Source organism: Heptranchias perlo, chromosome 18, assembly GCF_035084215.1.
Source record: "Heptranchias perlo isolate sHepPer1 chromosome 18, sHepPer1.hap1, whole genome shotgun sequence".
Lineage (NCBI taxonomy): Eukaryota > Metazoa > Chordata > Chondrichthyes > Hexanchiformes > Hexanchidae > Heptranchias > Heptranchias perlo.
In genome coordinates this window covers 54801611-54828322 of record NC_090342.1, presented here as the reverse complement: position 1 = coordinate 54828322, position 26712 = coordinate 54801611, and the positions used below count along the sequence as shown (strand labels likewise).

General features: G+C 48.6%; 1 protein-coding gene across 1 annotated transcript in view; it reads right to left on the bottom strand.

Annotated features, from left to right (window-relative positions):
- The window catches only part of dgki (diacylglycerol kinase, iota), a 338338-nt gene that overhangs the window by 60806 nt on the left and 250820 nt on the right, over positions 1 to 26712 (bottom strand). Inside the window, exons 27-29 of the mRNA XM_068000112.1 lie at positions 24451 to 24488; positions 19156 to 19276; positions 14343 to 14379 (exon numbers count right to left, since the gene is read on the bottom strand). Of these exons, the coding sequence (XP_067856213.1) occupies positions 14343 to 14379; positions 19156 to 19276; positions 24451 to 24488 (196 nt within the window). The remainder of the gene's footprint in view (positions 1 to 14342; positions 14380 to 19155; positions 19277 to 24450; positions 24489 to 26712) is intronic.

Genomic DNA, 26712 nt, shown 5'->3' with positions numbered 1-26712 from the left:
CCACAGACCCTCCGCAAATATCGACACAATCCCACAGACCCTCCGCAAATATCGACACAATCCCACAGACCCTCCACAAATATCGACACAATCCCACAGACCCTCCGCAAATATCGACACAATCCCACAGACCCTCCGCAAATATCGACACAATCCCACAGACCCCCCACAAATATCGACACAATCCCACAGACCCTCCACAAATATCACACAATCCCACAGACCCTCCACAAATATCGACACAATCCCACGGACCCTCCACAAATATCGACACAATCCCACAGACCCCCCACAAATATAACACAATCCCACAGACCCTCCACAAATATCGACACAATCCCACAGACCCTCCGCAAATATCGACACAATCCCACAGACCCCCCACAAATATAACACAATCCCACAGACCCTCCACAAATATCGACACAATCCCACAGACCCTCCGCAAATATCGACACAATCTCACAGACCCTCCGCAAATATCGACACAATCCCACAGACCCTCCACAAATATCACACAATCCAACAGACACTCCACAAATATCGACACAATCCCACAGACCCTCCGCAAATATCGACACAATCCAACAGACCCTCCACAAATATCGACACAATCCCACAGACCCTCCGCAAATATCGACACAATCCCACAGACCCTCCACAAATATCGTCACAATCCCACAGACCCTCCGCAAATATCGACACAATCCCACGGACCCTCCACAAATATCGACACAATCCCACAGACCCTCCGCAAATATAACACAATCCCACAGACCCTCCACAAATATCACACAATCCCACAGACCCTCCACAAATATCGACACAATCCCACAGACCCTCCACAAATATCGACACAATCCCACAGACCCTCCACAAATATCGACACAATCCCACAGACCCTCCGCAAATATCGACACAATCCCATAAACCCTCCGCAAATATCACACAATCCCACAGACCCTCCGCAAATATCGACACAATCCCACAGACCCTCCGCAAATATCGACACAATCCCATAAACCCTCCGCAAATATCACACAATCCCACGGACCCTCCGCAAATATCGACACAATCCCACGGACCCTCCACAAATATCGACACAATCCCACAGACCCCCCACAAATATCAACACAATCCCACAGACCCCCCACAAATATCACACAATCCCACAGACCCCCCACAAATATCGACACAATCCCACAGACCCCCCACAAATATCGACACAATCCCACAGACCCTCCGCAAATATCGACACAATCCCACAGACCCTCCACAAATATCGACACAATCCCACAGACCCTCCACAAATATCGACACAATCCCACAGACCCCCCACAAATATCACACAATCCCACAGACCCCCCACAAATATCGACACAATCCCACAGACCCTCCACAAATATCGACACAATCCCACAGACCCTCCGCAAATATCGACACAATCCCACGGACCCTCCGCAAATATCACACAATCCCACGGACCCTCCACAAATATCGACACAATCCCACAGACCCTCCGCAAATATCGACACAATCCCACGGACCCTCCGCAAATATCACACAATCCCACGGACCCTCCACAAATATCGACACAATCCCACAGACCCTCCACAAATATCGACACAATCCCACAGACCCTCCGCAAATATCAACACAATCCCACAGACCCTCCGCAAATATCGACACAATCCCACAGACCCTCCGCAAATATCGACACAATCCCACAGACCCTCCGCAAATATCGACACAATCCCACAGACCCTCCGCAAATATCGACACAATCCCACAGACCTTCCACAAATATCGACACAATCCCACAGACCCTCCACAAATATCGACACAATCCCACAGACCCCCCACAAATATAACACAATCCCACAGACCCTCCGCAAATATCGACACAATCCCACAGACCCTCCACAAATATCGACACAATCCCACGGACCCTCCACAAATATCGACACAATCCCACAGACCCCCCACAAATATAACACAATCCCACAGACCCTCCACAAATATCGACACAATCCAACAGACCCTCCACAAATATCGACACAATCCCACAGACCCTCCGCAAATATCGACACAATCCAACAGACCCTCCACAAATATCGACACAATCCCACAGACCCTCCGCAAATATCGACACAATCCCACAGACCCTTAACAAATATCGTCACAATCCCACAGACCCTCCGCAAATATCGACACAATCCCACGGACCCTCCACAAATATCAACACAATCCCACGGACCCTCCACAAATATCGACACAATCCCACAGACCCCCCGCAAATATCGACACAATCCCACGGACCCTCCGCAAATATCGACACAATCCCACAGACCCTCCACAAATATCAACACAATCCCACAGACCCTCCACAAATATCGACACAATCCCACGGACCCTCCACAAATATCGACACAATCCCACAGACCCTCCGCAAATATCGACACAATCCCACGGACCCTCCGCAAATATCGACACAATCCCACAGACCCTCCGCAAATATCACACAATCCCACAGACCCTCCGCAAATATCAACACAATCCCACAGACCCTCCACAAATATCACACAATCCCACGGACCCTCCTCAAATATCACACAATCCCACAGACCCTCCGCAAATATCACACAATCCCACGGACCCTCCACAAATATCACACAATCCCACAGACCCCCCACAAATATCGACACAATCCCACAGACCCTCCGCAAATATCACACAATCCCACAGACCCCCCACAAATATCACACAATCCCACGGACCCTCCACAAATATCGACACAATCCCACAGACCCTCCACAAATATCGACACAATCCCACGGACCCTCCACAAATATCACACAATCCCACAGACCCTCCACAAATATCACACAATCCCACAGACCCTCCACAAATATCGACACAATCCCACAGACCCTCCGCAAATATCGACACAATCCCACGGACCCTCCACAAATATCACACAATCCCACAGACCCTCCACAAATATCGACACAATCCCACGGACCCTCCACAAATATCACACAATCCCACAGACCCTCCACAAATATCGACACAATCCCACGGACCCTCCTCAAATATCACACAATCCCACAGACCCTCCGCAAATATCGACACAATCCCACAGACCCTCCGCAAATATCGACACAATCCCACAGACCCTCCACAAATATCACACAATCCCACAGACCCTCCGCAAATATCGACACAATCCCACAGACCCTCCGCAAATATCAACACAATCCCACAGACCCTCCGCAAATATCGACACAATCCCACAGACCCTCCACAAATATCAACACAATCCCACAGACCCTCCACAAATATCGACACAATCCCACAGACCCTCCACAAATATCAACACAATCCCACAGACCCTCCACAAATATCAACACAATCCCACAGACCCTCCACAAATATCGACACAATCCCACAGACCCTCCACAAATATCACACAATCCCACAGACCCTCCACAAATATCACACAATCCCACAGACCCTCCACAAATATCGACACAATCCCACAGACCCTCCACAAATATCACACAATCCCACAGACCCTCCGCAAATATCGACACAATCCCACAGACCCTCCGCAAATATCACACAATCCCACAGACCCTCCACAAATATCGACACAATCCCACAGACCCTCCACAAATATCACACAATCCCACAGACCCTCCACAAATATCAACACAATCCCACAGACCCTCCGCAAATATCGACACAATCCCACAGACCCCCCGCAAATATCACACAATCCCACAGACCCTCCGCAAATATCGACACAATCCCACAGACCCCCCGCAAATATCACACAATCCCACGGCCCCTCCGCAAATATCAACACAATCCCACAGACCCTCCACAAATATCAACACAATCCCACAGACCCTCCACAAATATCACACAATCCCACAGACCCTCCACAAATATCACACAATCCCACAGACCCTCCGCAAATATCACACAATCCCACAGACCCTCCACAAATATCACACAATCCCACAGACCCTCCACAAATATCACACAATCCCACAGACCCTCCGCAAATATCACACAATCCCACGGCCCCTCCGCAAATATCAACACAATCCCACAGACCCCCCACAAATATCAACACAATCCCACAGACCCTCCACAAATATCACACAATCCCACAGACCCTCCACAAATATCAACACAATCCCACAGACCCTCCGCAAATATCGACACAATCCCACAGACCCTCCGCAAATATCGACACAATCCCACAGACCCTCCACAAATATCGACACAATCCCACAGACCCTCCGCAAATATCGACACAATCCCACAGACCCTCCACAAATATCGACACAATCCCACGGACCCTCCACAAATATCGACACAATCCCACAGACCCTCCGCAAATATCGACACAATCCCACAGACCCTCCACAAATATCAACACAATCCCACAGACCCTCCACAAATATCGACACAATCCCACGGACCCTCCACAAATATCGACACAATCCCACAGACCCTCCGCAAATATCGACACAATCCCACGGACCCTCCGCAAATATCGACACAATCCCACAGACCCTCCGCAAATATCACACAATCCCACAGACCCTCCACAAATATCAACACAATCCCACAGACCCTCCACAAATATCACACAATCCCACGGACCCTCCTCAAATATCACACAATCCCACAGACCCTCCGCAAATATCACACAATCCCACGGACCCTCCACAAATATCACACAATCCCACGGACCCTCCACAAATATCGACACAATCCCACAGACCCTCCACAAATATCGACACAATCCCACAGACCCCCCGCAAATATCACACAATCCCACAGACCCCCCACAAATATCGACACAATCCCACAGACCCTCCGCAAATATCACACAATCCCACAGACCCCCCACAAATATCACACAATCCCACGGACCCTCCACAAATATCGACACAATCCCACAGACCCTCCGCAAATATCGACACAATCCCACGGTCCCTCCACAAATATCACACAATCCCACAGACCCTCCACAAATATCACACAATCCCACAGACCCTCCACAAATATCGACACAATCCCACAGACCCTCCGCAAATATCGACACAATCCCACGGACCCTCCACAAATATCACACAATCCCACAGACCCTCCACAAATATCGACACAATCCCACGGACCCTCCACAAATATCACACAATCCCACAGACCCTCCACAAATATCGACACAATCCCACGGACCCTCCTCAAATATCACACAATCCCACAGACCCTCCGCAAATATCGACACAATCCCACAGACCCTCCGCAAATATCGACACAATCCCACAGACCCTCCACAAATATCACACAATCCCACAGACCCTCCGCAAATATCGACACAATCCCACAGACCCTCCGCAAATATCAACACAATCCCACAGACCCTCCGCAAATATCAACACAATCCCACAGACCCTCCGCAAATATCGACACAATCCCACAGACCCTCCACAAATATCAACACAATCCCACAGACCCTCCACAAATATCGACACAATCCCACAGACGCTCCACAAATATCACACAATCCCACAGACCCTCCACAAATATCGACACAATCCCACAGACCCTCCACAAATATCAACACAATCCCACAGACCCTCCACAAATATCGACACAATCCCACAGACCCTCCACAAATATCACACAATCCCACAGACCCTCCACAAATATCACACAATCCCACAGACCCTCCACAAATATCGACACAATCCCACGGACCCTCCACAAATATCACACAATCCCACAGACCCTCCACAAATATCACACAATCCCACAGACCCTCCGCAAATATCGACACAATCCCACAGACCCTCCACAAATATCGACACAATCCCACAGACCCTCCACAAATATCACACAATCCCACAGACCCTCCACAAATATCGACACAATCCCACAGACCCCCCGCAAATATCACACAATCCCACAGACCCTCCGCAAATATCGACACAATCCCACAGACCCCCCGCAAATATCACACAATCCCACAGACCCTCCACAAATATCGACACAATCCCACAGACCCTCCACAAATATCGACACAATCCCACGGCCCCTCCGCAAATATCAACACAATCCCACAGACCCTCCACAAATATCACACAATCCCACAGACCCTCCACAAATATCACACAATCCCACAGACCCTCCGCAAATATCACACAATCCCACAGACCCTCCACAAATATCACACAATCCCACAGACCCTCCACAAATATCACACAATCCCACAGACCCTCCACAAATATCGACACAATCCCACGGCCCCTCCGCAAATATCGACACAATCCCACAGACCCTCCACAAATATCACACAATCCCACAGACCCCACACAAATATCGACACAATCCCACAGACCCTCCACAAATATCACACAATCCCACGGACCCTCCACAAATATCACACAATCCCACAGACCCTCCACAAATATCGACACAATCCCACAGACCCTCCACAAATATCGACACAATCCCACAGACCCTCCACAAATATCACACAATCCCACAGACCCTCCACAAATATCGACACAATCCCACAGACCCTCCACAAATATCGACACAATCCCACAGACCCTCCACAAATATCGACACAATCCCACAGACCCTCCACAAATATCACACAATCCCACAGACCCTCCACAAATATCGACACAATCCCACAGACCCTCCACAAATATCACACAATCCCACAGACCCTCCACAAATATCGACACAATCCCACAGACCCTCCACAAATATCGACACAATCCTACGGACCCTCCACAAATATCGACACAATCCCACGGACCCTCCACAAATATCACACAATCCCACAGACCCTCCGCAAATATCGACACAATCCCACGGACCCTCCACAAATATCGACACAATCCCACAGACCCTCCACAAATATCGACACAATCCCACGGACCCTCCACAAATATCACACAATCCCACAGACCCTCCGCAAATATCGACACAATCCCACAGACCCTCCACAAATATCGACACAATCCCACAGACCCCCCACAAATATCGACACAATCCCACAGACCCTCCTCAAATATCGACACAATCCCACAGACCCTCCACAAATATCGACACAATCCCACAGACCCCCCACAAATATCACACAATCCCACAGACCCCCCACAAATATCACACAATCCCACAGACCCTCCACAAATATCACACAATCCCACAAACCCTCCGCAAATATCACACAATCCCACAGACCCTCCGCAAATATCACACAATCCCACAGACCCTCCGCAAATATCACACAATCCCACAGACCCTCCGCAAATATCACACAATCCCACGGACCCTCCACAAATATCGACACAATCCCACAGACCCTCCGCAAATATCACACAATCCCACAGACCCTCCGCAAATATCGACACAATCCCACAGACCCTCCACAAATATCACACAATCCCACAGACCCTCCACAAATATCACACAATCCCACAGACCCTCCACAAATATCGACACAATCCCACAGACCCTCCGCAAATATCAACACAATCCCACGGACCCTCCACAAATATCACACAATCCCACAGACCCTCCGCAAATATCACACAATCCCACAGACCCTCCACAAATATCGACACAATCCCACAGACCCTCCGCAAATATCAACACAATCCCACGGACCCTCCACAAATATCACACAATCCCACAGACCCTCCACAAATATCACACAATCCCACAGACCCTCCACAAATATCGACACAATCCCACAGACCCCCCGCAAATATCACACAATCCCACAGACCCTGCACAAATATCACACAATCCCACGGACCCTCCACAAATATCAACACAATCCCACAGACCCTCCGCAAATATCGACACAATCCCACAGACCCTCCGCAAATATCGACACAATCCCACAGACCCTCCGCAAATATCGACACAATCCCGTGGACCCTCCACAAATATCACACAATCCCACAGACCCTCCGCAAATATCGACACAATCCCACGGACCCTCCACAAATATCGACACAATCCCACGGACCCTCCACAAATATCGACACAATCCCACAGACCCTCCACAAATATCAACACAATCCCACGGACCCTCCACAAATATCACACAATCCCACAGACCCTCCACAAATATCACACAATCCCACAGACCCTCCGCAAATATCGACACAATCCCACGGACCCTCCGCAAATATCGACACAATCCCACGGACCCTCCACAAATATCACACAATCCCACAGACCCTCCACAAATATCGACACAATCCCACGGACCCTCCGCAAATATCGACACAATCCCACAGACCCTCCGCAAATATCGACACAATCCCACAGACCCTCCACAAATATCGACACAATCCCACAGACCCTCCGCAAATATCACACAATCCCACAGAACCTCCTCAAATATCGACACAATCCCACAGACCCTCCACAAATATCACACAATCCCACAGACCCTCCACAAATATCACACAATCCCACAGACCCTCCACAAATATCGACACAATCCCACGGACCCTCCGCAAATATCGACACAATCCCACAGACCCTCCGCAAATATCGACACAATCCCACAGACCCTCCGCAAATATCGACACAATCCCACAGACCCTCCACAAATATCGACACAATCCCACAGACCCTCCACAAATATCGACACAATCCCACAGACCCTCCACAAATATCACACAATCCCACAGACCCCCCACAAATATCGACACAATCCCACAGACCCTCCACAAATATCACACAATCCCACAGACCCTCCGCAAATATCGACACAATCCCACAGACCCTCCGCAAATATCACACAATCCCACAGACCCCCCACAAATATCGACACAATCCCACAGACCCTCCACAAATATCACACAATCCCACAGACCCTCCACAAATATCAACACAATCCCACAGACCCTCCACAAATATCACACAATCCCACAGACACCCCACAAATATCAACACAATCCCACAGACCCTCCACAAATATCAACACAATCCCACAGACACCCCACAAATATCGACACAATCCCACAGACCCTCCACAAATATCACACAATCCCACAGACCCTCCACAAATATCGACACAATCCCACAGACCCTCCACAAATATCGACACAATCCCACGGACCCTCCACAAATATCGACACAATCCCACAGACCCTCCGCAAATATCGACACAATCCCACAGACCCTCCGCAAATATCACACAATCCCACGGACCCTCCGCAAATATCAACACAATCCCACGGCCCCTCCGCAAATATCGACACAATCCCACAGACCCTCCACAAATATCGACACAATCCCACAGACCCTCCACAAATATCGACACAATCCCACAGACCCTCCGCAAATATCACACAATCCCACGGACCCTCCGCAAATATCAACACAATCCCACGGCCCCTCCGCAAATATCGACACAATCCCACAGACCCTCCACAAATATCGACACAATCCCACAGACCCTCCGCAAATATCACACAATCCCACAGACCCTCCGCAAATATCGACACAATCCCACGGACCCTCCACAAATATCGACACAATCCCACGGACCCTCCACAAATATCGACACAATCCCACAGACCCTCCACAAATATCGACACAATCCCACAGACCCTCCACAAATATCGACACAATCCCACGGACCCTCCACAAATATCGACACAATCCCACAGACCCTCCACAAATATCGACACAATCCCACGGACCCTCCGCAAATATCACACAATCCCACAGACCCTCCACAAATATCGACACAATCCCACGGCCCCTCCGCAAATATCGACACAATCCCACAGACCCTCCACAAATATCGACACAATCCCACAGACCCTCCACAAATATCGACACAATCCCACAGACCCTCCACAAATATCGACACAATCCCACAGACCCTCCACAAATATCGACACAATCCCACAGACCCTCCGCAAATATCACACAATCCCACAGACCCTCCACAAATATCGACACAATCCCACAGACCCTCCACAAATATCACACAATCCCACAGACCCTCCACAAATATCGACACAATCCCACAGACCCTCCGCAAATATCGACACAATCCCACAGACCCTCCGCAAATATCGACACAATCCCACAGACCCTCCACAAATATCACACAATCCCACAGACCCTCCACAAATATCGACACAATCCCACAGACCCTCCGCAAATATCGACACAATCCCACAGACCCTCCACAAATATCGACACAATCCCACAGACCCTCCACAAATATCACACAATCCCACAGACCCTCCACAAATATCAACACAATCCCACGGACCCTCCACAAATATCGACACAATCCCACGGACCCTCCACAAATATCGACACAATCCCACGGACCCTCCACAAATATCGACACAATCCCACGGACCCTCCACAAATATCACACAATCCCACAGACCCTCCGCAAATATCGACACAATCCCACAGACCCTCCACAAATATCGACACAATCCCACAGACCCTCCACAAATATCACACAATCCCACAGACCCTCCACAAATATCACACAATCCCACAGACCCTCCGCAAATATCACACAATCCCACAGACCCTCCGCAAATATCGACACAATCCCACAGACCCTCCTCAAATATCACACAATCCCACGGACCCTCCACAAATATCACACAATCCCACAGACCCTCCGCAAATATCACACAATCCCACGGACCCTCCACAAATATCGACACAATCCCACGGACCCTCCACAAATATCGACACAATCCCACAGACCCTCCACAAATATCACACAATCCCACGGACCCTCCACAAATATCACACAATCCCACGGACCCTCCACAAATATCGACACAATCCCACAGACCCTCCGCAAATATCACACAATCCCACAGACCCTCCACAAATATCGACACAATCCCACGGACCCTCCACAAATATCGACACAATCCCACAGACCCTCCACAAATATCGACACAATCCCACAGACCCTCCACAAATATCACACAATCCCACAGACCCTCCACAAATATCACACAATCCCACAGACCCTCCGCAAATATCACACAATCCCACGGACCCTCCACAAATATCACACAATCCCACAGACCCTCCGCAAATATCGACACAATCCCACGGACCCTCCACAAATATCGACACAATCCCACAGACCCTCCGCAAATATCGACACAATCCCACAGACCCTCCGCAAATATCGACACAATCCCACAGATCCTCCGCAAATATCGACACAATCCCACGGACCCTCCGCAAATATCGACACAATCCCACGGACCCTCCACAAATATCACACAATCCCACGGACCCTCCACAAATATCGACACAATCCCACAGACCCTCCACAAATATCACACAATCCCACAGACCCTCCGCAAATATCGACACAATCCCACAGACCCTCCGCAAATATCGACACAATCCCACAGACCCTCCACAAATATCACACAATCCCACGGACCCTCCACAAATATCACACAATCCCACAGACCCTCCACAAATATCACACAATCCCACGGACCCTCCACAAATATCACACAATCCCACAGACCCTCCACAAATATCAACACAATCCCACAGACCCTCCACAAATATCGACACAATCCAACAGACCCTCCACAAATATCAACACAATCCCACAGACCCTCCGCAATTATCAACACAATCCCACAGACCCTCCACAAATATCAACACAATCCCACAGACCCTCCACAAATATCGACACAATCCCACAGACCCTCCACAAATATCGACACAATCCCACAGACCCTCCGCAAATATCACACAATCCCACAGACCCTCCGCAAATATCACACAATCCCACAGACCCTCCACAAATATCGACACAATCCCACAGACCCTCCGCAAATATCGAGACAATCCCACAGACCCTCCACAAATATCAACACAATCCCACAGACCCTCCACAAATATCGACACAATCCCACAGACCCTCCGCAAATATCACACAATCCCACAGACCCTCCGCAAATATCGACACAATCCCACAGACCCTCCACAAATATCACACAATCCCACAGACCCTCCACAAATATCGACACAATCCCACAGACCACCCACAAATATCGACACAATCCCACAGACCCTCCACAAATATCACACAATCCCACAGACCCTCCGCAAATATCACACAATCCCACAGACCACCCACAAATATCGACACAATCCCACAGACCCTCCGCAAATATCGAGACAATCCCACAGACCCTCCACAAATATCAACACAATCCCACAGACCCTCCACAAATATCGACACAATCCCACAGACCCTCCGCAAATATCACACAATCCCACAGACACTCCGCAAATATCGACACAATCCCACAGACCCTCCACAAATATCAACACAATCCCACAGACCCTCCACAAATATCACACAATCCCACAGACCCTCCGCAAATATCGACACAATCCCACAGACCCTCCGCAAATATCACACAATCCCACAGACACTCCGCAAATATCGACACAATCCCACAGACCCTCCACAAATATCAACACAATCCCACAGACCCTCCACAAATATCACACAATCCCACAGACCCTCCGCAAATATCGACACAATCCCACAGACCCTCCGCAAATATCGACACAATCCCACAGACCCTCCGCAAATATCACACAATCCCACAGACCCTCCACAAATATCGAGACAATCCCACAGACCCTCCACAAATATCGACACAATCCCACAGACCCTCCGCAAATATCGACACAATCCCACAGACCCTCCGCAAATATCGACACAATCCCACAGACCCTCCGCAAATATCACACAATCCCACAGACCCTCCACAAATATCGAGACAATCCCACAGACCCTCCACAAATATCGACACAATCCCACAGACCCTCCGCAAATATCGACACAATCCCACAGACCCTCCACAAATATCGACACAATCCCACGGACCCTCCACAAATATCAACACAATCCCACAGACCCCGCACAAATATCACACAATCCCACGGACCCTCCACAAATATCGACACAATCCCACAGACCCTCCACAAATATCGACACAATCCCACAGACCCTCCGCAAATATCGACACAATCCCACAGACCCTCCACAAATATCGACACAATCCCACGGACCCTCCACAAATATCGACACAATCCCACGGACCCTCCGCAAATATCGAGACAATCCCACAGACCCTCCACAAATATCACACAATCCCACGGACCCTCCACAAATATCACACAATCCCACGGACCCTCCACAAATATCACACAATCCCACGGACCCTCCACAAATATCGACACAATCCCACAGACCCTCCACAAATATCACACAATCCCACGGACCCTCCACAAATATCACACAATCCCACAGACCCTCCACAAATATCGACACAATCCCACAGACCCTCCACAAATATCGACACAATCCCACAGACCCTCCACAAATATCGACACAATCCCACAGACCCTCCACAAATATCACACAATCCCACAGACCCTCCACAAATATCGACACAATCCCACAGACCCTCCACAAATATCGACACAATCCCACAGACCCTCCACAAATATCGACACAATCCCACGGACCCTCCACAAATATCGACACAATCCCACGGACCCTCCACAAATATCGACACAATCCCACGGACCCTCTACAAATAATTACACACTCCTGTGGACACCTTACAAATATATGACACTCTCCTGGGGACCCCCTGCGAATGCTGACAAATCACATGTCCTAACCAAAAAAATATTTCCAGCTCGCCAAGAGAAAATGTGTTTTTTTATTAATAATGTGCCAGTATATCAACAAATTCAGAAATCTGATGATTTCCCAGGGCCCAGGGACCCGAGGCCCAATATTTTCCCTTACCGAGAGCCTCTTGGAGTGAGATTGCAAATTTCATGCTAACAGTTCTAAATTTTGACTTTGTGCGACAGTGTAAAACGGGTGATAGTGAGTCGGCAGCCTGATTACCTCAATGCAAATAAAAATGGGGAAAGATGTTTCACAGGAGGCCAATTCTTTGTCATCTGTTTTACACTGTCGCACAAAGTCAAAATTACCCCCATCACGCTCAGAAACTAGATTGAGATCAACCGAACTCATCTCACATAGATCCATGATAAACAACAGAGACTTACATCCCCGAGCCGGATCCAGGTCCCGGGGCAGAAGACCAGAATCCAACCCACTGCAGCACCTAGCTCTGTCCCTTGGGAGGTAGCTTGACTGTTCCAATTACAATATTCTAGAAAGGCAGTCTGAGTAAGTATAAGGGAGGGAGCAACATTTGTATACTCACGTTTCACTTTCTGCTGCGTCTAATAAATCAGGAGGACCTGAAAGAAATAATCACAGTGAGGAAACAAGGAATCCGGTGCATCCATGGAATCCTGGCAGGACACAAGATCATCTTGGAAAGTGAGTGAAAACTCAGACTGAAGCATTGACAGTCTCTGCAACAGCATCACATGTAACAGAGCATGTACTGACAGTGTGGGGATCGGGACTGAGAGGGGTAACAGAGCATGTACTGACAGTGTGGGGATCGGGACTGAGAGGGGTAACAGAGCATGTACTGACAGTGTGGGGATCGGGACTGAGAGGGGTAACAGAGCATGTACTGACAGTGTGGGGATCGGGACTGAGAGGGGGTAACAGAGCATGTACTGACAGTGTGGGGATCAGGACTGAGAGGGGTAACAGAGCATGTACTGACAGTGTGGGGATCAGGACTGAGAGGGGTAACAGAGCATGTACTGACAGTGTGGGGATCAGGACTGAGAGGGGTAACAGAGCATGTACTGACAGTGTGGGGATCGGGACTGACAGGGGTAACAGAGCATGTACTGACAGTGTGGGGATCAGGACTGAGAGGGGTAACAGAGCATGTACTGACAGTGTGGGGATCAGGACTGAGAGGGGTAACAGAGCATGTACTGACAGTGTGGGGATCAGGACTGAGAGGGGTAACAGAGCATGTACTGACAGTGTGGGGATCAGGACTGAGAGGGGTAACAGAGCATGTACTGACAGTGTGGGGATCAGGACTGAGAGGGGTAACAGAGCATGTACTGACAGTGTGAGGATCAGGACTGAGAGGGGTAACAGAGCATGTACTGACAGTGTGGGGATCAGGACTGAGAGGGGTAACAGAGCATGTACTGACAGTGTGAGGATCAGGACTGAGAGGGGTAACAGAGCATGTACTGACAGTGTGAGGATCAGGACTGACAGGGGTAACAGAGCATGTACTGACAGTGTGAGGATCAGGACTGAGAGGGGTAACAGAGCATGTACTGACAGTGTGAGGATCAGGACTGAGAGGGGTAACAGAGCATGTACTGACAGTGTGGGGATCAGGACTGAGAGGGGTAACAGAGCATGTACTGACAGTGTGAGGATCAGGACTGAGAGGGGTAACAGAGCATGTACTGACAGTGTGGGGATCAGGACTGACAGGGGGTAACAGAGCATGTACTGACAGTGTGGGGATCAGGACTGAGAGGGGTAACAGAGCATGTACTGACAGTGTGGGGATCAGGACTGAGAGGGGTAACAGAGCATGTACTGACAGTGTGGGGATCAGGACTGAGAGGGGTAACAGAGCATGTACTGACAGTGTGGGGATCGGGACTGACAGGGGTAACAGAGCATGTACTGACAGTGTGGGGATCAGGACTGAGAGGGGTAACAGAGCATGTACTGACAGTGTGGGGATCAGGACTGAGAGGGGTAACAGAGCATGTACTGACAGTGTGAGGATCAGGACTGAGAGGGGTAACAGAGCATGTACTGACAGTGTGAGGATCAGGACTGAGAGGGGTAACAGAGCATGTACTGACAGTGTGGGGATCAGGACTGACAGGGGGTAACAGAGCATGTACTGACAGTGTGGGGATCAGGACTGAGAGGGGTAACAGAGCATGTACTGACAGTGTGGGGATCAGGACTGAGAGGGGTAACAGAGCATGTACTGACAGTGTGGGGATCGGGACTGAGAGGGGGTAACAGAGCATGTCCTGACAGTGTGGGGATCGGGACTGAGAGGGGTAACAGAGCATGTACTGACAGTGTGGGGATCAGGACTGAGAGGGGTAACAGAGCATGTACTGACAGTGTGGGGATCAGGACTGAGAGGGGTAACAGAGCATGTACTGACAGTGTGGGGATCAGGACTGAGAGGGGTAACAGAGCATGTACTGACAGTGTGGGGATCAGGACTGACAGGGGGTAACAGAGCATGTACTGACAGTGTGGGGATCGGGACTGACAGGGGTAACAGAGCATGTACTGACAGTGTGGGGATCAGGACTGAGAGGGGTAACAGAGCATGTACTGACAGTGTGGGGATCGGGACTGACAGGGGGTAACAGAGCATGTACTGACAGTGTGGGGATCAGGACTGACAGGGGGTAACAGAGCATGTACTGGCAGTGTGGGGATCGGGACTGACAGGGGGTAACAGAGCATGTACTGACAGTGTGGGGATCAGGACTGACAGGGGGTAACAGAGCATGTACTGACAGTGTGGGGATCGGGACTGACAGGGGGTAACAGAGCATGTACTGACAGTGTGGGGATCAGGACTGACAGGGGGTAACAGAGCATGTACTGACAGTGTGGGGATCAGGACTGAGAGGGGTAACAGAGCATGTACTGACAGTGTGGGGATCAGGACTGAGAGGGGTAACAGAGCATGTACTGACAGTGTGGGGATCAGGACTGAGAGGGGTAACAGAGCATGTACTGACAGTGTGGGGATCAGGACTGACAGGGGGTAACAGAGCATGTACTGACAGTGTGGGGATCAGGACTGAGAGGGGTAACAGAGCATGTACTGACAGTGTGGGGATCGGGACTGAGAGGGGTAACAGAGCATGTACTGACAGTGTGGGGATCAGGACTGAGAGGGGTAACAGAGCATGTACTGACAGTGTGGGGATCAGGACTGACAGGGGGTAACAGAGCATGTACTGACAGTGTGGGGATCAGGACTGAGAGGGGTAACAGAGCATGTACTGACAGTGTGGGGATCAGGACTGACAGGGGGTAACAGAGCATGTACTGACAGTGTGGGGATCAGGACTGAGAGGGGGTAACAGAGCATGTACTGACAGTGTGGGGATCAGGACTGAGAGGGGGTAACAGAGCATGTACTGACAGTGTGGGGATCAGGACTGAGAGGGGGTAACAGAGCATGTACTGACAGTGTGGGGATCGGGACTGACAGGAGGTAACAGAGCATGTACTGACAGTGTGGGGATCGGGACTGACAGGAGGTAACAGAGCATGTACTGACAGTGTGGGGATCGGGACTGACAGGAGGTAACAGAGCATGTACTGACAGTGTGGGGATTGGGACTGACAGGTGTAACAGAGCATGTACTGACAGTGTGGGGATCGGGACTGACAGGAGGTAACAGAGCATGTACTGACAGTGTGGGGATCAGGACTGAGAGGGGTAACAGAGCATGTACTGACAGTGTGGAGATCAGGACTGACAGGGGGTAACAGAGCATGTACTGACAGTGTGGGGATCAGGACTGAGAGGGGTAACAGAGCATGTACTGACAGTGTGGGGATCGGGACTGAGAGGGGTAACAGAGCATGTACTGACAGTGTAGGGGTCAGGACTGACAGGGGTAACAGAGCATGTACTGACAGTGTGGGGATCAGGACTGAGAGGGGTAACAGAGCATGTACTGACAGTGTGGGGATCAGGACTGAGAGGGGTAACAGAGCATGTACTGACAGTGTGGGGATCAGGACTGAGAGGGGTAACAGAGCATGTACTGACAGTGTGGGGATCAGGACTGAGAGGGGTAACAGAGCATGTACTGACAGTGTGGGGATCAGGACTGAGAGGGGTAACAGAGCATGTACTGACAGTGTGGGGATCGGGACTGAGAGGGGTAACAGAGCATGTACTGACAGTGTGGGGATCAGGACTGAGAGGGGTAACAGAGCATGTACTGACAGTGTGGGGATCGGGACTGAGAGGGGGTAACCGAGCATGTACTGACAGTGTGGGGATCAGGACTGAGAGGGGTAACAGAGCATGTACTGACAGTGTGGGGATCAGGACTGACAGGGGGTAACAGAGCATGTACTGACAGTGTGGGGATCAGGACTGAGAGGGGTAACAGAGCATGTACTGACAGTGTGGGGATCAGGACTGAGAGGGGTAACAGAGCATGTACTGACAGTGTGGGGATCGGGACTGAGAGGGGTAACAGAGCATGTACTGACAGTGTGGGGATCAGGACTGAGAGGGGTAACAGAGCATGTACTGACAGTGTGGGGATCAGGACTGAGAGGGGTAACAGAGCATGTACTGACAGTGTGGGGATCAGGACTGAGAGGGGTAACAGAGCATGTACTGACAGTGTGGGGATCGGGACTGAGAGGGGTAACAGAGCATGTACTGACAGTGTGGGGATCAGGACTGACAGGGGTAACAGAGCATGTACTGACAGTGTGGGGATCGGGACTGACAGGGGGTAACAGAGCATGTACTGACAGTGTGGGGATCGGGACGAAGCCCACATTAGCTCATAATTGATCAAATGGTGGGCTGGGACCAACAGGTAACTTGCTGGTTTGGTGTAAAAACCCGACGAATTCACTCACCAGACTGGACTACATGTGACTCCAGTCCTGCACTATGTCATTGACTCTTAACGCCCCCAGTAGTTTCAAATGGAGTTGATGCACAGGTGAGCCATGATCTAATCGAGGGAACAGGCTTGAGGGGCTGAATGGCCTCCTCCTGTACCTAAATGCCAGTTGCCTACTTCCTACATTATGTGACACTACATCCAAGGATGGACTATTAGAGTGTAGAGATGGTGCCTACTGGAGGGGCTGTCGTTGGGATTCATGAAGGCTACATGCAGAGAAACTGCATCCAGAATAGGGCTGTCATTAGGATCTGATGTCATTCACCACTTACAGGGGGTTCCTCCACTTCCAATCCAGCCAAAAGCAGACAATCACATGGAATGTACCTCTCAGGTGGCTTCCAAAGCAATCGGCAGCTCTTGTCACACCAATAGACGACTTAAGAATTGCATACGGTTGAGGTAACATATGAAGCTTGTCCAGAAGCTCACCATGTTCTATGATGTACTTTACAAGTTCCTTATGGCCATTCTTTGCAGCACAGTGTAACACCGAGTAACCTTCGGAGCTGCTCACCATCAGGCTCACTCCCTTATTACAGGAGTCTATCAGCTAGGATACAGACAGGAACAAAAGATTACACATCCTTATATTTATACATGTTCAACTGTCAACGGTCAACAGGTCAAGGCAACAGACAGCTCCCACAATGCACTTCAATCACAAACACAAGACGGAATTTTTTTCTGCCTCTGATCCCGGACCACCATAAGAACATCAGGAAAGTCAGGGACCAGAAAGGCCATTCAGCCCCCCACCTAAAGCTCATCCCTCTCGTAAAACAACATCATGGTATCCAATTGGATTGGATCACCAGGTAGCACCATCTGGGCCTGTAAAAGGTAAAGGTTGGCAGCCAGTAAAATTGTAAGCAGGACCTCAGGAGACCCTGTCCTCCCTGGTTACGTCTTCCAATAGGGCATGACTTAAGTGTGGGGTATCAGAGGAACATGTAGCATGAGGGACAGAATACCAGTGTTTAATTTACTGCACACACACACTCTTATATTAACAAAAATAAATTCTCAACTCTACATTCAATTTCAGGTCATTATTTTTTGTTACAAATTACTAAAAAAATGTTCCTAGTTTTCTACAAAAAAAGCCATACATTGGAGAGCTTGTGGGCAACTTTAGCTATCATATATTTACAAAGAGCACAATTTGTTCTTTTTAAACTTGATTTTCGCCATTTTTATTTGCCCATCCCTAATTGCCCTTGAGAAGTTGGTGGTGGGCCTTCTTCTTGAACCGCTGCAGTCCGCGTGCTGAAGGGGCTCCCATGGCAGTATTAAGTCGGGAGTTCCAGGGTTTTGACCCAGCAACGATGAAGGAATGGCGCTATATGTCCAAGTCAGGATGGTGTTAGACTTGGAGGGGAACGTGTCGCCATTACGTTGCTGCTCTTGTCTTTATTGGTGGTGGTGGAAGGAGGGTTGGGAGGCATTGTTGAAATAAGCTCGGTCAGTTGCTGCAAGACAACTTGCATTGATATAGTGAACTTAACGCAGGAGAAAACATCCCAAGGTGCTTCACGGGGATGAGAGCAAAGCGGGTGCCAAGCCAAGGAAGGAGACATTAGAAGGGGTGACTAAAACCTTGGTTAAAGAGGTGCATTTGAAGGAGGGTCTTAATGGGAGAGGAAGGTGCAGAGGCACAGGAGTTTATGGAGGGAATTCCAGAGGAAGGACTAGGCAGTTGGAGGCACAGCCACAAATGGTGGAGCGAAGGGAGGGGGGGATTACATAGAATTACATGTTACATAGAGTCTACAGCAAAGAAACAGGCCATTTGGCCCAACTGGTCTATGTTGGCATTCATGCTCCACACGAACCTCCTCCCACCCCTCTTCATCTAACCCTATCAGCATATCCTTCTATTCCTTTCTCTCTCGTGTATATTTAGCTTCCCCTCAAATGTATCTATACTACTCGCCTCAAATACTTCTTGTGGTAGTGAGTTCTACATTCTAACCACTCTTTGGGTAAAGAATTTTCTCCTGAATTCCCTATTAGATTTATTAGTGACTCTCTTATATTTATGGCCCCTAATTTTGGTCTCCCCCACGAGTGGGAACATCTTCTCTACGTCTACCCTATCAAACCCCTTCATAATCTTAAAGACCTCTATCAGGTCACCCCTCAGTCGTCTCTTTTCTAGAGAAAAGAGCCCCAGCCTGTTCAGCCTTTCATGATAATTATATCCTCTCAGTTCTGGTATCATCCTTGTGAATCTTTTTCGCACTTTCTCCACTGCCTCCATATCCTTTTTATAATATGGAGACCAGAACTGTGCACAGTACTCCAAGTGTGGTCGAACCAAGGTTCTATACAAGTTTAACATAACTTCTCTGCTTTTCAATTCTATCCTCTAGACATGAACCCCAGTGCTTGGTTTGCTTTTTTTATGGTCTTATTAACCTGCGTCATTACTTTCAGTGATTTATGTTCCTGTACCTCTAGATCCCTTTGCTCCTCCACCCCATATAGACTCTTGTTATCACACTTATCAATACTGACATTCATTTGCCAATTACATCTCGATTCTGCAAGTTTATTAATGTCCTCTTGTATTTTGGTGCACAAGAGGCTGGAGTCAGAGGGACAGAGAGGGTTGTAGGCTGGAGTCGGAGGGACAGAGAGGGTTGTAGGCTGGAGTCAGAGGGACAGAGAGGGTTGTAGGCTGGAGTCGGAGGGACAGAGATGGTTGTAGGCTGGAGTCGGAGGGACAGAGAGGGTTGTAGCGCTGGAGGAGGTAACAGAAATGGGGAGCGGTGAGGCCACAGAGGTATTCAAACACCTCAATGAGAATTTTAAATTGAAGGCATTAGGGGATTAGCTACCAAAGTAGGTCAGTGAGGGCAGGGTTAATGAGTGAGTGGGGCTTGGTGTGGGGTAGGATATGGGCAGCAAAGGATTGGCTGATTTGGAGCTTGTGAAAGATGGAGGAGAAGTATTGGAATAATTGAGTCTGGACAAATGGGCTTATGTGGAAGCGAAGAGAAGCCATGTTACAGAGGTGGAAGTAGGCGGTCTCTTTGATTGAGAGGATATGGGGTTGGAAGAGCAAAGTTGAATAGGATGCTGCGTTTATGAACAGTCTGGTTCAGTGCATCCTACAGATAGTACATACTGCAGCCACAGTGCACCAGTGGGAGTGAATATCGAGTAAAGTGCTAGGGGTGCCAGTCAAGTGAATTGCTTTGTCCTGGAGAGTGTTGAGCTTCTTGGATGTTCCTGTGGCTGCACACAACCAGGTGAGTGGTGAGTATTCCATTACATTCCTGAGTTGAGTTTTGTAGATGGTAAAAGGGTCATGCACAGGTCTCAGTCCTTGAGAAGTGCCCATTATACCCATGTGGCCTCAGGCATTGGACTGCAGATAACTTATCTTCCAGGGCCTGGCTTACTGTAGGTGCTCTTCAACACGTATATGCAGGCCTCTTTCTATGGCCACACTGTGCAACATGTAACATAGCATAGTTATTCTACTATCTCGCTAAAAGGTCATATTGCAAGCACCACCAGAGTGGTCCAATCATTGAAAAGACTGCTTTAACAAGCTAAAGTTACACTGCATTATATTTCTGCCCCTTGACTATATGTTGTAGCACTAGAGGGTTTCGGGGATTCCGCACAGGTACTGTTAGCCACATCTGCAGTGAATAAGCCATGTACCCAGGATCTGGCCCTTCATTCTGCTTCCCCACACCCACCCCCCCAACACTTGAATAGTTGGGGGTTCCTTGATTGCATTAAGATGTGTTATCAGCATTCCCTGGAAAATAAGCATTCACTTGCACAACTTCTTGCTGGTTGTCGCTTGCCATTTGCATGTTAAGCATTAACTCTTTCTGTTGGTAAAAGGGAGGGCACTGCCTGAATGACAGTGTGAGTGCACTTTGTAGTCGAGGGATGCCAGACTACTGAAGGAAAATGGATTTGCTTCTCCCACTGGTGCTTCACACTGGTATTGAACTTTATGTATGTAGGTATGTGATGAAATATAACATCTGTTACCTCCATGAGACAGCAGTGAACTGCATCCTACTGATGTCTCCTCTGGTGCATGGAAGCAGTTGGTGGCTTAGAGGTTTAATGCAGTAGTTACTGAGGGGTGACCTGCTAGAGGTCTTTAAGATTATGAAGCGGTTCGATGGGATAGACGTAGAGAAAATGTTTCCATTTGTGGTGGAGACCAAAACTAGGGGTCATAAATATAAGATAGTCACTAATAAATCCAATAGGGAATTCAGGAGAAACTTCTTTACCCAGAGAGTGGTTAGAATGTGGAACTCGCTACCACAAGGAGTAGTTGAGCGAATAGCATTGATACATTGAAGTGGAAGCTAGATAAACACATGAGGGAGAAAGGAATAGAAGGATATGCTGATAGTGTGAGATGAAGTAGGGAGGGAGGAGGTTCGGGTAGAACATAAACACCATCACAGACCAGTTGGGCCGAATGGCCTGTTTCTGTGCTGTAAATTCTATGTAATTCTTTCACTTGGGATGCCAAATGGACGTTACTTCTTGGCTGCAGGTCAGGTGCCAGGAGCTGACACAGGTCAGTGATCACACTCCTGGTAAGTTGCAGCCTCCTTCTACACTGTTCCTTGCTGAAGTCCAGACAGTTGTCATGTATGCAGTTCTAACACTGCCTCAAGTAACTGCCACACTTCTAAGGCCTTGAGCCGTCTGGGGTGTTGCTTCTTGTAATTTCAGCTCCTCCTCCAGCAAAGAGAAACTTGATGCTACATCTATGTTGCCGTGTTCACCAAAAGACTCTACTTTGACCAGTATGGTAGTCCAGTGGTTATAGTACTAGACTAGCAATCCAGAGGTTATGGGTTCAAATCCTACCATAGCAAGTTGTGAAGTTGAATTCAATAAATCTGGTAATTTGTGGGTTGGCACCAGAAAATGACCATAAAAGTTGATGGATTGTTGTAAAAAACCAACTGGTTCACCCATGTCCTTTAGGGAAGGAAACCTGCCAGGCCGACATGTGACTCCAGTCCCACATTATGTGATTGACTCTTAATGTCCTCAGGGCAACGAGGGATGGGCAATGAATGTGATCTTGCCAGTGTTGCCCAAGAAAAAATGGAATAAAAGTTCCATAAGCTATTTGCTGCTCTGCTCATCCCTCAAACTCTGCCAGCTTCCTTGGTGCTTTTAAAGCAGCTTCAATGGAGCTAAATTATTGCCACGTGTGTATCAGGTAAAGTCTTAATAAGTTTGCACACACTCTCTAATAATTACTGTGAATATGTACTCTACAATCGAAAATAAACCTTGGCCAATGCATTGTTGGTCCTATTTACTTCTTACTCCTGGTTAGGACACTGGATAAGAGTTGGCACCCACTCCATTAAGGGGAAATAGCCAATGTCAAGTCAAGTACATGTCCACTAGGCTACCATGTATTTCCCCAGCAACCAAAGCAAACTAGGTCTCAATTTTAACACCTTAGCCACCATTTTATTGCAACATGTACATAAACACCCACCAATAATCTAATATAATAGATACAAACGCACACTGGGATGAGGCGTGAATGAATAGGTCTTACAACGGTTTGACTGACAGCTGTTATCCTACTGGTAAATAATGGGTTTCTGGCGGTAATGCTCTCAAGGATTCACCAGGCCTTTGCCCATTGCACTCAATGTGTTTCCTTCCCATGTACGTATAACCTGCCCAAATTCCAGGCTGCTCCATTACCTTTTGTAGGTCACCTTCCAAGACCGAATGAAGAAGTTCTGTAAGAAAGACATGGGCCAACATGTTAAGCACAGAAGGGAACATAATGCTGTCTGATCATCTGCTTTGAAACACAGCATTTAGAATACCCGTCCATCCAACGATGGTTAATAACAACCATTAAAAACTGTAGGTTACAAACAGTCAAAGATAGCAAATTAAAAATTATGTTCTATTAAATTCTTCTATGTTAGAGCTTTCCTGCCTCTGTACTTTCCTTCCATGCAGATGATGGGAAGATCTGGATTATGGACGTCCACACAGCCACTGGGGCCAAGGTTTCTCAAGTGTTTTCTCTCAGAGTGACCGGAATTTTAAAAGAGGAAGCTTTTGAAAAATGAGTTGGAAGAGTTTAATTGGGAAATCTACAGTAGAAAAGTGGGAAGTATTTGAGGAACTGCTTGGGAGGCCGTAATCAAAATTCATTCAGGCCGCATCAAAGCAAACAGATCAAAGGGCAGTAGAGGCTGATGTGGTTAAGGAGGGATAAAGAGTAGTTTTAAAGTATAAGCAGGACGCTTTTAACTCATAAAAGCAATCCAGTAGGCAGAAAGTTTGAACAAATTACAAAGAGAAGCAGAAGTAGAAAAAAAAGTAACTAGAGAGGCCAAGAGAAATAACCATAGATGCTTTACAAATATATATATATATATATATCTGCAGTAAACAAAAGTATAATTCTGAAGTGCTTAACCTTCCAGCACATCACACAAAATACTTTTCTGTGACAGGGAACCACTGCATTTAAATAAAGAGCAGCAAAAAGATGATGTTGAAAAAGTGTCTAATAGTTAACTTGCTGTTTAAGGAGACTGGCTGCTGTCACTGCAGCTCAAAGACACTTTAAACAGCGGAGAAGTGCGTTACTCACGATGTCACTTTTGGATTGACAGCTTGCCTGTGGGGCATTGTAGGATTGCTAGCTACCCATTTAATGATCGTTCTTTTACAATGATCCCGAGACCTGTCCCAAGCTGCAGTGTGTACCGTCCACGGGATGCACTGCAGCAACTCGCCAAGGCTTCTTCGACAGCACCTCCCAAACCCGCGACCTCTACCACCTAGAAGGACAAGAGCAGCAGGTACATGGGAACAACACCACCTGCACGTTCCCCTCCAAGTCACACACCATCCCGACTTGGAAATATATCGCCGTTCCTTCATCGTCGCTGGGTCAAAATCCTGGAACTCCCTTCCTAACAGCACTGTGGGAGAACCGTCACCACACGGACTGCAGCGGTTCAAGAAGGCGGCTCACCACCACCTTCTCAAGGGCAATTAGGGATGGGCAATAAATGCCGGCCTCACCAGCGATGCCCACATCCCAAGAATGAATTTTTAAAAAACTGATTACTATCAACCAAATTCCACTGTGACTGCCTCTTTAATCAGGAAGAAGTCAGCAAGTTGCTTAAGATGGATATCAGATCGTAAGGATCAGCAGAGAAGGAGTCAGACCGTAAAAAAATAAAAAGATTAAATGGACTGAAGTGCATATTCTAGACAACTTACACCCACAAGTGCTTGAGCACAGAGGGTGGGAAAGACGGAGAGTGAACCTGTGGCGGACTGAAGTGCTAACAGAGTGAGGACTTTCAACTGGGAATTTGGTGAGTGTGGGAATTAGGTGCAGAGAGGGAAGGAGGTGCTAAGGTGATTTAAACCAAGGAACTATAGACTAAGACTGAGCGGAGAATAAAGGGAACCGCACGAGGAATCAAAACAAGACAAGGGGAAGCGCCGAGGGTAAATCAGTTAAGTATTTAGTTCATTGGTTAGTGTTTTTAGTGGTGTTGTGGTTATTAGTGGTTAATGGGGATGAAAGGAGTGGGAGCAGAGGCCCGAGAGCAGAAGGAGAGGGAGCAATGACCGAGAGCAGGGCGGGGATATAAAGGAGAGGGACCAGTGACCGAGAGCAGAGCGGGGATATAAAGGAGAGGGAGCAGTGACCGAGGGCAGAGCGGGGATATAAAGGAGAGGGACCAGTGACCGAGAGCAGAGCGGGGATATAAAGGAGAGGGAGCAGTGACCGAGAGCAGGGCGGGGATATAAAGGAGAGGGAGCAGTGACCGAGAGCAGGGCGGGGATATAAAGGAGAGGGACCAGTGACCGAGAGCAGGGCGGGGATATAAAGGAGAGGGACCAGTGACCGAGAGCAGGGCGGGGATATAAAGGAGAGGGACCAGTGACCGAGAGCAGGGCGGGGATATAAAGGAGAGGGAG